The sequence below is a fragment of the Xiphophorus hellerii genome, chromosome 8, assembly GCF_003331165.1.
Source record: "Xiphophorus hellerii strain 12219 chromosome 8, Xiphophorus_hellerii-4.1, whole genome shotgun sequence".
NCBI classification, from domain to species: Eukaryota; Metazoa; Chordata; class Actinopteri; order Cyprinodontiformes; family Poeciliidae; genus Xiphophorus; species Xiphophorus hellerii.
Window position 1 is genome coordinate 1,651,808 of NC_045679.1, and position 14,006 is coordinate 1,665,813.

General features: G+C 39.0%; 1 protein-coding gene across 4 annotated transcripts; it reads right to left on the bottom strand.

The window, feature by feature from the left end:
* Positions 1-4,932: 4,932 nt before the first annotated feature.
* LOC116724997 (spindlin-1-like) lies at positions 4,933-13,706 on the bottom strand. 4 transcript variants are annotated; one of them, XM_032570825.1, is made up of 8 exons: positions 13,383-13,706; positions 7,932-7,998; positions 7,391-7,499; positions 7,202-7,250; positions 6,983-7,118; positions 6,498-6,615; positions 5,616-5,849; positions 4,933-5,542 (listed from the first exon to the last, which is right to left on the bottom strand). In XM_032570825.1, the coding sequence occupies exons 3-8, from the start codon at positions 7,428-7,430 to the stop codon at positions 5,343-5,345; spliced, it is 777 nt and encodes a 258-aa protein (XP_032426716.1). In that variant the 5' UTR covers positions 7,431-7,499; positions 7,932-7,998; positions 13,383-13,706; the 3' UTR covers positions 4,933-5,342. The 4 variants fall into 4 exon arrangements, with proteins under 4 accessions (XP_032426716.1, XP_032426715.1, XP_032426717.1 ...); XM_032570824.1 differs by having other exon boundaries at positions 13,420-13,705; XM_032570826.1 differs by lacking the exons at positions 7,932-7,998; positions 13,383-13,706 and adding an exon at positions 7,595-7,644.
* Positions 13,707-14,006: the final 300 nt, after the last annotated feature.

Here is a 14,006-nt window from a genome sequence, read left to right on the forward strand (position 1 = left end):
AGTGATTAGTCTTAATTATGCTGATCATGTTAACCAGTCAGATGTTTAATGATCCTCAGTGACGGTTTAAACTGCAGCCCAGGAACCATTAAATTAATAAGTCAAGCAACTTTAGCATGCCTTTCACAAGTTAAATCAATTTCACATTTAATTAATTAATAACTAAAGAACCATGCATAACTGATTTATTTCCAACATTTTCTTAAGTTATAATGGGTAAATGGAAGAAATTTAATTTAGCAAATATTTTAAAAATCCCAAAAGGCTGTTGAATATCCAATATGTCTCAAAATAAAAATCAACCTCAGTATAACAAGTTAACATTTAACAAAAATTTGCTTTTGAAGCTCATTACATGATCATCAGCGTAAACACTGATATAAAATCAGCAGTTTAGGCAGCTTACTGGTGTTGAGCACGGCAGTGAAAGAGTGATGATCTGGGCTTTTTTGAGCAGTCAAGGCATCAGAGAAACTCAACTTTTTACACCCATAATGGGTAAAAAATAGTTTAGTTCTGATTAACGTGACATAATGTGGATTAAATGAAAGAAAGACAAAGCACACAGTGTAAGTTTATCCATTAACAATAAAAATTATTAACATACATATTTGAACATACAAAAACAAATATTACAAGGCAGAAGGATGATGGAAGGCCCAAATCGCTCCAACAATAACCACAATAGTCTGATATCACATACAGCAAAATGAGCTAAACCAACCGAAAGCACAGCCCAGTGATGACCCGTTGGTGTGTTTGCTAATTAAAACAGTGTCCTGCTGAGATGATCACAGTCATATGCTTAATAAAAACCAAACAGCTGCACAGCATCAGGGACCCAAAGGCCACTGGGAGAATATTTTTTCTATACATATATAAGAACAGATGTAATAATAGCCGTTTTCTGCCTCAGTAACTAGCTACGTCACAGGAGAACACTCACACACTGAAGGTTTTACATAAGCCACCATTTTCTGTCGAGCCAAAAAAAAGGCACCAAATTTTCCCCAAACAAACTGTTCAACAGTGACAAGTTTTATAATGATTTTATTTAGGATTTTGTGAATATTGGTAATAAAAATACAAATGAAAGTCCAAAGCTAAACCGTTAAGCTAACAACATTTTGAGATTTGTTGACGCTTAAATTTTTTATAGGGATGTTCTGATCTGAGAAACATTGAAAATCAGTTTTATTTCAGCAAACAGGGTTCTATACAAGTTAGCAAATGGCTACTTAGCTTGTATAGAATGCTATTGTACTTTTAGCTTTATGCTAGTTGTCATGTAAAACAACAAGCATTACTGTATGGTAAAATTATCCAGAACAAAAGAAAGCTTAAAAAAACATTTGAAAACATTTCGACTCAGCACACTGCAGCATTTTACACAAACAAATAGCATATAACGGAATTAGCTAAAATTAGCTTGAACGTAATGCTAGAGAACTGTTAGCCAAATAATAATTGCTATAGAGCAAAAACTGTTATCAAAATGATTTTCGGGCCACTGCTATTAAACCTCTTCAACTGTTAAAAAATAAAAATAACGTTGTGCCTATATTTCAAAGATGAGAATTAATCTTTAAAATTTGTTAGACTACTGGAAACGGTACAATATTAAAAGTTTATTAGCAAATTTAAATCTTCATATTAAAAGAGAAAAAGTGATTTTCATGTCAAATCTGCAGTCACTGATTACCATTGAGAGAACTTCTAAGCTAACTAGCATAATGCCAATATTTTGTTTACTTTTTCTGCTATAATGTTCAGATTTCATTTAGATCAAAGTTTTAACAACTGACTGACTCAAAGCAACACAACTCATCCTGTCAAGGCAGAGCTTAATTTTACTCAAGCTAATCAGCATATGGCTAATTAGCTTAACTTAGCGTTTATATAGTACCACAGACCTTAAGTCATATGCTAGTTAGCCTACATCAAAATATACCATTAGCTTTAAACCACTGCAGCTATACTTTTTTGTTAACTTTGTGATTGACAATGTTCAGTATATATACAGTACTTCAAATTAAAGAAATTAAAGCTAACATGCATTTGCTAACTAGCAAGATGCTATTTAGCATGTGCTAAGTAGCCACATGCATGAGTATTTTGAATTTTTGCTTGGTACTTTTTTAAATTTTGCCATTAGCATAAACATAGAACTTGTTTCTCCTTATATTAACAAAACAAAATTATACCTTAACATTACTGAAGACGTTTTATGACAGTTATGCTAAATGCTACGGCGGTTCAGCAGTACCATTGAGATTACTACAAAATAAAATACTGCATTTAGAAGAAATTAGTTTGTTATTGTGGAATATAACAGGTAAATATGTACAAATTAAAATGTTTTTTCCCCATTACTAATATTCTTTGCAACATTATGATGAATGTGATAATGCTGCTCCACAGAGAATAAACGGTTTGGTATCTGAAATCTGGATGTACATTTTATATACAAAATATTTCTGTTGAGAAACAACATAAATAATAATATATTTGAAATGTTGAAGGAAATTAAATTGCATTTTTAATGTTTTAACCCTAAAGAAGCTGCCTTTCTGCATTTTTGCTACTTTTGTCAGTAAGATTGGGACGTCCCCATAATCTACATGCCTGATGTGGAAATAAATCTGAGAAATCAGTGGAAAGATTGAGAAAGTTTACCTAAAAATGTAAAGTTTGTGCCAGCCAGAAAACAAGTTTATGGAAAACCTTCAGTCTGGACTAAATCCACAGTAAAACAATAATTACATTAGTGAAAAAGAAATTTAAACCTTCAGTGGGTGTTCATTTACTGTGTACATGATTTAAATAAAAACCTGCTGAACGTCCAGGTTTACGCTGCGATAAATCACGGCTACTTTTGTTGTAGAGCAAAAAGAAATGGGACCGAACAAAAATGAACCTCCAAACGTTTCTTATTTTCAGCTCCAAAGCTGATTTGTTTCTCCTTTCATTTCTGACTTTAGAAGCCCAAAATGTTCCAGAATCATCCCGTCTTCCCGGCAGGAGTCAAAAATAAACTACAAAACGACAGAAAAACGGGCAAAACTCCAGCCTCCTTTTCCGTCCATCGCTCCTTCACTGACGACTTACAAAAGACAAACACGATTCAATTTAAAGGCTTGAGTGAAATCACAAGAAAAAGCTGTCCGATCATTTTGAACACCAAACAACTCAACGACAAGAAAGGGACTTTCTTTTTTTTTTTTTTTTGGCATCGATCAAAAACAAAGAAAACAAAGAAAAAAACACAAAAAGCCACGTTTTTCTTCACAGTTTTTACCTGCAGACGTCTTCAAGACAAGAAGTTGTAGATTTTTTTCTCTGGATGTTGTATACTTTGACATTGAGCCTGTGTAGGTAGCATATTATGTGATGAAAAATGTTTGATTGGGTTTATCTGTACAACAGCTGGATGTTTAGCACTTTCAGCGGTTTTTTACCAACATGTCCAGACACAAATGCTCAGCACCCTCCACACTTTTTGGCATCCCTGGTGAAGAAACGAAGGCAGGAATTATTCCAGTAACAACCTCAACCTGAAAAACTCAACAATTGATCCGGTTACATGAATATTTCTGTTTAATTATCTTAATAAAAAAAAATCTCTTTCTCAATTTTGATACTACACTGCTCAAACAAATAAAGGGAACACTTAAACAGGTGTTTAACACTAGAAGTGTTCCCTTTATTTTTTTGAGCAGTATATAAACAGGCAGGGCGGCAGCTGCATTTCCACTAAACATATAATTGCGAAATTTGATGTTTCGAAAATAAATTCATTAATTAAAAAAAAAAAAAAAAAACAAATCTCGTTTTTCAGTAAAAGGTTTCGGTGCTAGCAGCAGGTGGATTTTTTGGCCCTATGAAAATTGGTTTATTTTGCAAAATGCAACAGAAACAAAAGTTTTCGCTTCACGAGTCACGTGATCAACAACAGGATGTTGCTACTGGTGGAAACCAAGAAGATGACAACAGGAAGTAGTTTTAGAATGATGGTGTTGAACTTATTCATGTGTGATTTTATTTTAATTGTGTTTCTTATTCAATCAAAACATCGCAGTTGCAAAATTGTGTTTTTTAACGTTAGTGAAATATTGACAAAGTTTTGTGCAGGTTTGTAATGGAAAAGCAGCTGACTGAGCTCTGCAGGAACAAACACTCCAGGATGTTTCTGCTGTGAAACAAAGGAGAAAAACTGTTAAGTTCGGTGGAGGATCTGTGTTGCTGTGGGCCTGTTTCTCTACTGTTTAATTCTTTGTAATGTCAGGACATTTGGAATAAAAATCTGCTTCCCCCTCAGAGAAAACAGTTTTTGGTACTGATCCAGTACAACGCGGCGCGGCTACCAGGGGTGTCAGGAAATGTGGAGGCTGATGTTTACAGATGTTATTTTCTTTATCTCAGAGTTTTGATGGATATTTTTCATGCCCAACTTCCTGTCTGTGATTAATCTGTGACTAGGCGGCTTTTATTTTTTTTTAGAAAAAATTCTGCACTGAATGTCATTTGTGATGCGGTGAAAAAAGAATCTCAAACAAATGCACTCAATCAGAATTTGAGATATAGGCCAAACATTAAATTTTCTATTCTTAAAAAAACAACGTTGGGTGAGGGCTTGTTAATTTGTGCTAACTGATTAATTTCTAATTTTGAAACTGTGAAAAAAACAAGTAAAATATTTTCTTACATATTTTTAAACGACTTTAAACTAATTTTCCTAGGTGATAATACTGATCCATGGTACGATTTTAAAAATTTCAAATTATTTGTCGGTTTTATTTTTGGCAGAAATGGGCCTCCATATCTGCTTCTTGATTAAAAAGGATCACAAACACTGAGTTAAAGAGTCCAAACAGTGCAACTCCTTCATTCCCAGAACTCCAGTCTTTTTCTTCTTCTTGTCTTTATTTGATCAGAGAACTTTTTTCACTGGAAATCAACAAAGTTCAGGTTTTACTTCTTTTTTTTTCCAAGCGAAGTCGGCTACTATGGTCAAAACCATGGATCTGCTTTGTGTCAACAAAAAGCCTTCATGGTTCTTCCCCAATTTAAAAAAGTAAACGGACCCGTTTCTTCATCCAGGAAGGTTTAACGGCCTCAAACCAATTAAAGTTCAACGTAAAATGAAATGAAAATTTACTCCAAAGGGTTTTGAGATGCCCTCGACTCGCCTTCATCCCGTTGGATTAATCTCAGTGTTTTTGTCTTGGATGGTCGGATTAACGTGTGCTGGGTTAAATGCTTCAGTCGCGTCGGCAAGAGCTTTTTTTTTTTTTTTTTTTTTTACTTTCCGTCACGTCGGGGTGGCGCCGTCCGCAGAGTCTTTACGAAGTCTTGACCAGGTCGTAGACGTAAATGAGGAAGTCGTCGTCGAACTTGATGAAGTAGACGGACGGCTTGGCCTCCACCTGGTGGATGACCATGCCTGTTCGTTTGCCGCCGTCCTCTTTGGCGTACTCCACCTGTTTGCCCACCAGGCTGTCCACCACCTCGCCGGGCTCCCGCTCCGCCGGGACGCTGTCGTCTGCGGACGCCAAGCGACACGTTAACCTCAACGCACGGGAAACTCTGAAAACACCGAATGAGAGCGGACTCACTGGAGTCGGGCATGATGCGCAGGTCGCCCTCCTTGTAGTCGTCCAGCAGCTGGTACATGTACAGAACCGGGTCCTTCTCGTAGGTGATGTAGAACCAGGTGGTCATGATGGGGGCGCGGGCCAGAACCATCCCCCTCCACTCCTCCTTCGGGCCCTCCTCCGTCTCGAACATGTGCTCCACGGCCTTCCCGATCATGGCGTCGGCTAGGCTAACGTCCGTCAGGCGCGACTTAGCTGTGGACAAAAGACTCTGTCAGACGCAGCAGTTTGTCTCTGAGCTTCTGTCAAATGTTTCAGCTCAAGAATCTTTACATGAGGAAAAATATGAAGAAAATTCACACAAAACAATAAAGATTTATCTATCTATCTATTAAGTTAGAGCAGCTAACTAAAAAGCTAGCTGCACTAACCCTAAAGCGCTAACCCTATACATCAGTTTTGCAAACACTAAACCAAAATGGTACTTAACAGAAGCTAATGCTAAAGCGCTACAGCAAAATAGTACTTAGCGTAAACTAACATTAAAGTGCTAAAACAACATAGTATTTAGTTTTGCAATACAGTATTTAATGTCAGCTAATGCTAAAACGCTATAGCAAAATTTTATTTAGTGGAAGCTAATGCTAACGTGCCTTGTATAATATCACTTGGTAATGATATGTCAAATTTACTGAACTCAGTATCTATAGTAACTTTTCTTATGTATTGAATTTAGTTTTTATCAGAAATGTTTTGTGATTTGTCCAATTATGGGGAAAAATTGAATGAAAAAATCTCAAGAAAAATAAATGTAAATATGTACATAAATAATAAAAACTCTTCAAAAATACAAGATGAAAAACGTTTTTGCAGTGTCGTGTCTCCGTCTCAGCTGGTTCTCACCGAGCCGGTCGGGCAGAACCTCCAGGCCCTGAACCCGCTCGTCCTTATGCAGCTCCAGGCCGTAAACGCAGTCAAACCCGTCGTACTTTATCAGGTAGAGCGACGGATTAACAGGCACCTGGTGGAAACAAACGTTAGTTTATCCTCCTCTAAAACTCCAGAACCAAAAATCCCTGAAATCTGTGAACTAAAAACAATTAAATGAATAAAGGTTTATTAGATTAAAATTAGTTCCAGTCGATCAACTAATAACCTCCGCTTAGACTTTCTCTTATTGTTGCAGTTTGTCTGCCATCCAGCAGAGGGCGCCGCTGGTCATCCAGCAGGATAAAGAAACAAAGATGGCGGCGGCGCTATAACAGAACGGGTAAGAGAAACGGTCCAAACTTCTTTGACTATTTTAAAGTCTAAAAAGTCGACTTTAATGTAAAACTTCCTCAGTGTTTCGGAAGCGTGTTTGACCCGGCGGGTTGGACCCAGATCACCTGATCCAGAACCGTTCCCTTCCACACCACGTGTCCTCCACCGTCCTTCCAGATGTGCTGGATCCTGCAGCCCACGATGTTGCGCCGCGGCTGGGACAGAACCTTGGTGGGCGGGCCCAGGCTGCTCTTATGCTTTCTGCAGGAGCAGACAGAACCCAGTTAACCGGCCCGGTTCCCCCAGTCAGACGGGGAACTGGGAGGCTGGAAGCTTCTACTCACTTGTGTGGATTCTTCTTCTTCATCATGTTTGCAGAAACACCTGCATGCCCTGAGAGGAAAAACCAGGAACGATTCAGAAACGCCGGTTCTACTGGACTTCCTCTGATGGAACCATGGTGGCAGTGTGTGTGTGGGTGTGTGTGTAGGTGTGTGTGTGTGTGCGTGTGTGTGTGTGTGTGAGGCAGTGACCTGCATCAGCTGTGTCTCTGTGACCCGGTGGGCTCTTCATTCATCTGGAGGCAGAGGGGCAGCCGGGCTGCCTCACCACTGGGCTACAACCAGAACCGGGTCTCCAGGTCTGGAACCACAGAGAGGGGAGGGGGAAGGGGGGTTAGATGACCTTCAGATGACCTTTAGGGTCCATTTCAAAGTTCAGAACAGATTTTACTGCACAGAGCATGAAGATGGATGGATGGATGGATGGATGGATGGATGGATGGATGGATGGATGGATGGATGGATGGATGGATGGATGGATGGATGGATGGATGGATGGATGGATGGATGGATGGATGGATGAACTGTGGATCAAATTAATCCTGCTAGAAGTTCCTCTCTAGAGGTCAAAGGTCAATTCTTATTTCAGATCCATTGAAGTTCTAAAAATCTGAGATGAACAAAAACTTTTTCTTTTTAGCAAAACCAAATGATCAGTGAGCTTTCAGCTCCATCTCTGTCTCTCCAGGTCAAAGGTTAAAGGTCATGACAGGACGGCCTGATAAAGTCCTACCTGATCTCAGGAGGAGAGTCGATGCAGCCGCTCGTCCTTCAGCTCCTGAACTGAATCAGAATCAAACCTGGAAAACACAAAAAGGTTCAGTCCAACATTTTACACTCAAAAGTTTTACATTGTAAAAGATTTTAGTTTTAAATCAGAGCTTCAGCTCAATACACTAAAAACATCTGTTAAGATTCAGTCTGAATTAAAACAACCTGGAGCTGGACGACAAATTAGCATTAAAAAATCTTGAAAACACAAAAAAGAAGAAAAGGTTTGTATCCAGAACCCAGTTTCTGTTCCCGGCTCACTGGTTGGGAATATTTAATAAACTCAATTTATTTGTTAAGTCTGATCCAACTTTCACCTCCAGGAATGTTTCTTTTTCCAGATTCCCTTAAAAATGTCCTTGACAACCAGAGGTCTAGTCCAAACATCTGATTCTGGCAGATGGCAGCCTAGAGGTCAAGCTAACATGTTGGTGAGTTTAAAATGTTTCTCAGTACATTTCAGAGAATGAGTGAAGGTGGAATTTCAAACTATTAATGATTCAAATTTATTTAATCCAGTAGAAAAAACATGTTTGAAATGAAAGACGATGAAAACAACAGAATTCATGGAAAAAATGAATTATTGTTGACTTTATAGCAACAAATCAAACAATGCAAATTACAAAACACACAAAATTCTGCAACCGCAGGAAAAAGAAGCAAAAGAGAAAATGTTGCAATTAGCAAAAAAAATAAATAAAGCAGTGAGTATAAAAAGCTGAAAACTCGCTTCATAAAACAGAAATCCTCCAGACCAGCAGGGGGAGTCGATCACCAAATCACCAGGCACAAGTAAAGACGGAAACATCCAGAAGAAAGTTTGAAAACATGAATTATACTTCATGTTTTTCCAGACTCCCCCACTGGCCTAAACCAAGGCCTGTCGCAATAACCAATCAATCAATTGATGCAACTTTGATATCAATAATTTCTATTTGTATAATTTATTGTTTTTCTCTTTTTCTACTAAAAACTGGATGATAAAAGTTTTAGTCTGGTGATTTGATCTCATCTAAACTTTTTTTGAAGGACAATTTTCTTAATAATTAATTTTATTTGTTGTTTGTTTTGGATATTTTAAATGTCTTCCAGGTCCAGTGTCAAATGTTCATTTGAATTTAATTTTATTGATCTTTGAGAATGTTGGTTCTTCAATTATATCATGTGAAAATGATCTCAAAACAAAAATATTATCGTTTATCACAATAACTTCTGGGACAATTTATCGTCCAGAAAAGTTCTTTTATCCTGGCAGGTTTATATAAACCTTTTGTTTAAATAATATTTAACACTAAATCTGTTTAGTTTTTGTAGATTTTCTTTTGCTTTTCCACCAAATACGTCAGAGATCTTTGGAAGAGTCTCAGTTTTTTCCAAAAATAAATGTATTTCCAATCGTACACAACGATAGAGACAGAAAACAACCTGGTTCAGCGAAAGTCAAGAATTATTAAGTTTTGCAGATATTTATGATTTTAATTGAAGATCTGATTCTAATATGTCAAACGCTGACAGATCCAACAGTTCCTCCTCTAGATGATGAGGTTCTGTTAAACGTGAAGTCGTCGTCTCTGAAGGAGACGGCTGATCGGGTTCTGACCCAGAGGGGAAAACTTCCCGAACACGGGACCTTAATTATTGATCAGTGGAGCATGTGAGGAGGCGTGTGGTGGATTATTTATCTGCAGGGTCGGTGTTATGTAACATCTGCCCCTCTAACCGCTCACTCCCTTAAAGAGACGGCAGACCAGAACCAAACGGCTCGACCCGATTGGAACCCTAAGAGAGGCGGGATAAAAGGAGCTTTTATTCCTCTAGAAGCTTTATGACAAACTTGTTTTTTTCCAGCTGAGGAGATGGTCAAACCTCAAACGCATTCCTGGCCGACCAGAACCTCAGAAGGTTCTGCAGAAATGGGCCACAGCTGCTGGTGATTTTCCTCCAGGCGTGCCGGGCGACGCGCTGAGTCATCGGCTGATCCCCAGAGAGCCGGATGATGCCGGACGTCACCATGAGACCGAACACAAACCGGGTCGGTGCGCCAAACGCTTCCACCTCCATCCGACCTCAGCTGGAATACCGCCGCTCGGTTCTGGACAAACTAAGCGACTGCGGCCAGAGATTTACGGTCGGTACCGGTGATGTAAGAAGATCTGTGCAGAAAAATGCAACGTTTTTTCCTCCTCCCCCAAAAACATCTGGATTGGATCTAGTTCTGCTCAGGTCGTCCTGCAGAGTTTCCTGATCCAAACGTTCGGTCAAGAGCATCAGAACTTCATCCCCGAGACAAAAGACGGGCTTCTTTACGACATACTTACTCAGCAACATGGAGGCACAAGGAAGGAGCATAAAACATGCAAATGTGAAACATGTGAATCTAAGCTGCACATGTTTCACATCTGATTCATTCTGAATCCCATTTCAAACATTTGTTTCCATCACTTCATTATCTGGGTAGAAACTAACAAATTCATTTTAACGATGAACCGACTGCAGTTCTTTGGCCGATCACCGATCTTTAAACAGCCTGATCTACCGATTCCGATTTTGGACGATACCGATTTATTTGTCTGAAATGTTGCTAAGTATAGCAAGAAAGTTGCTGAGTTGGCAACAGTGGGGTGACTATTGTCAACTACAAACTTGCAGACATGACCTGGTGGGCGGAGCTAACAGTCAAACCTCTTTAACTGCAGAAGAGGACATTGGCTGATTCTAGACCAAAGATCGATTTCACAAAATTAAGGAAGTCAACGCCAATAAAAACACAACAAGTTGATTTCAAACAAGCCAACACAGCACATCATCCCCATGGTGGGACATGGTGGTGGCAGCATCATGCAGCAGGAATGCTTTTTTTGTGTTCAGAATGGATAAGAAAGCTGACAAGAAAACGACAAACCTAACATCCAGCCAAAGCTTCAGTAGAAAGGTTTAGATCAATACTACTTCATGAGTTAGAGTGGCCTAGACAAAGACCTGAAAAGTCCCATTCTAACTGAACTTGAGCTATTTTACAAAGAATGGAGACAAAGTTTAGACTCCAGATGTTTAAAACTGATGGAGACAAACCCTAGGAGACCTGCAGCAGAAGGTGGTTCAACACGGTAAGTCAGGCGGCCTGAACACAAATGGACTAAAAGAATTGTTCAAACTGACGTACGATCTGCCTGCAGCTTCACAGTCGGGTCTATAACATAAAATCCTAATAAAAAACACATCAATATCGATGGTTTAAGGGACGTGAGCTGTAGAATTGCAAAGTAGTCACAGGAATCTGAAGAAACCCTGCAGAATTGTTTTGAGGTTACGGATCGGATCGCTCTTTGCCAGCTTATTTGGAAGAACATCGGTGCCATGAATGAGTGTTTGACCGACTGTATAAACTCCCACCAAAACAGTGAGATGCTTCTCTAATAACAAACCAGTTACTGCCTTACTCCATACTTCAGTACTGGAAATGTCTTAAAGGGCCGCCATGTTGGATCACCATGGAAACATCTGCAAAACGTTCCCACAAGTCTGGGATTATAAAATAATCTGAAATGTGTTTGTTTTCTGTTTTAGTCCCACCAAACTAAACTGGACATTCAGAGACACAAACTGTATGTTTACCTGATCAGCAGTGAAGCATTTCAGGTTAATTTCTTTCAGATTAACCTGGAATTTATTAACTATTAATAATATTTATGTTTTTCCCAAGCAGACATCCACCAGGACATAAATTCATGTTCTGAAATAGCAGAACCCAGAAATGCTTCTGACAGAAAACCTGTTGGGTCGCCTTGGCAACCAGGAAGAGAATATCATTTCTCCACAAAGCCAGGTTTTTTTCTTAATTAACAAAATCAGTAGGAACGCACAGTATATCTGAATTAATATAATATCGGATGATGCTAGTTGTTTTTTAACATACTGGTATCAGACCAGTAAAACTGGGACGGTATCAACAACTAATACTTATTTCCATTTTATGTATTCGGGGGTCCAATATCAATATTGACCCAACTTTTCCTAAAAACAAAATTTGTATTTGCTTAGGTTCTGACCTGAGCAATTTATTATTTTATGCCTCTTGTTGTCAATTTATAAGGTGTTAGATTCAAGCTAATGTGTATTTAAACGCATAACTTTGATTTTTTTAAAAATATATTAAAAATGTCTAATCAGAAATCTCACAACCTGCATGAAGTCCCACCGCGACCCCCTGAGGGTCCAGGACCCCCATGTTGAAAACCTCTGAATTAGAATCTCACACAGACTGAAATGTTTCAGTTTCTTTCTGTTAATCTTCATAATTATTGTTCAAGGGAAATGAAAGCCAAAGTTTCAGTCTAAAAAGAAACAAAAAGATTTTTCAATCCTGAAATGTTAAGTTGCATCAATTCTAAAATAAACTGAGAAAAGTTCATGTGATTCTAATTCTATATTTTAGGGATTAATTACACACAAAATTGAGATTTTGAGAAATTTAGTTGAATAAAGAAGTTTTATGTTATGTCCAACAAAATCCTAGAGCAGTCCACTAGAAAGGACAGTCAGAGTGGAAAGTTGAGTGGAAGGAAAAAAACCTGACCAAGTGGTGTTCAACCACATTATATTTAAAAGCTCATATTTCTGTATATTCTAAAAGTTTTAATAAATCTGATCATCATTTAAGCAGAAACACTTAAATGAATGTTTAGATGCATTTAATAACTGGAGGGAAAATCAGATTTTTCTGTGTCTGGACTCATATTGGCTAATCTCTGGTTCTCAAACGGGGTGTTTGGAAAATGAACTTTCACTTCCTGTCAGTGAGACGTCTGCTTTCTGATTGGCCCGGAGCCGCTTCACCTGGACTGACCGGCCCAGGTTTCTGAGGACAGGCTGGTTCTGGTTCCCAGACATTCCAACAACTTCTTCCTGCTCCTACTGCTGCATCAGATTATGACAATGCACCAAAATGCATCAGTCAGAGGAAGACCTGGAGTTGAAAACTGCATTTTTTAATTGTTATTTTTGTTTTGCTGCAGTCATTTAGGATAATGAAAGCCAAAACGCAGCAGCTGCTTTGACTGTGTTGAAAATGTGATATTTTATCATGAATGTCTGCAGTGAGAAAATGAAACAGCAGGTTCTGCAGCAGGGCCAGCGTCAGCCATGTTGCTCGCCTTTTCCCTTTATCTTCTCAGTCCATTATAAACGGATCGGACGGGGGAAGGGGGCGGACACCCGCCGCAGTCCACTCAACAACAGCGGGACAGTCTGAGAGTCCAACCCGGGACCGGGACGGTCCCAGACGGGGAGACAGCCGGGGACTGGGTTCGGTCTCCGGCTGTCTGCTGCTGCCTCTCCCGCCCCTCCCCCTCGGCGGGAGAACGCAGCCAACAAAACGAACGCTCCGCTCCGTGTGTTGTTGCTGGTTGTTTACCTGCAGGCAGACCGGGCGGCGCTTCCTCCGGTCTTACCGTGAAACTGGGGGGAAGGAAGGAGACCCGGCGGGGAAACGGAGCGGTTCCTGGCCTCCCGCTGGTCTGTCCGCACAGCCCGCTCCGACTTCACAGGAACCAGAGACACTTCACGGCCATCTCACCTCCAGCGGTCAAGGTGGAAGCAGCGCGGCGCCAAACATCCGGCTGAGCCTTTCAAAATAAAACCGCCCGAGAACGCCATCAAATCAATAGTTTTGATTACTTAATATTATTATTCGAAAATGAATTAGTGTCTCCACATACATTATTTAAGGAGAAAAAAGTCAATCTTAATTTAATTTGTCAAAATATATTTTATTCTAACATGCTTTTTTATTTTAAGCACTTTTTAATCTTTATGGCATAAAGAAAATATTTTTAAGATATATTTACAATTCACTAAATTAGAATATGCTTTCTGATTTTGCTCACTTATCAGATTAAAAGCACTTCTTGAAAATAACTTTACCAATCATGTTTATTACTAGAAAATAGTTTATTAATCCCAGAAGGGATTGATATCTATCTATCTATCTATCTATCTATCTATCTATCTATCTATCTATCTATCTATCTATCTATCT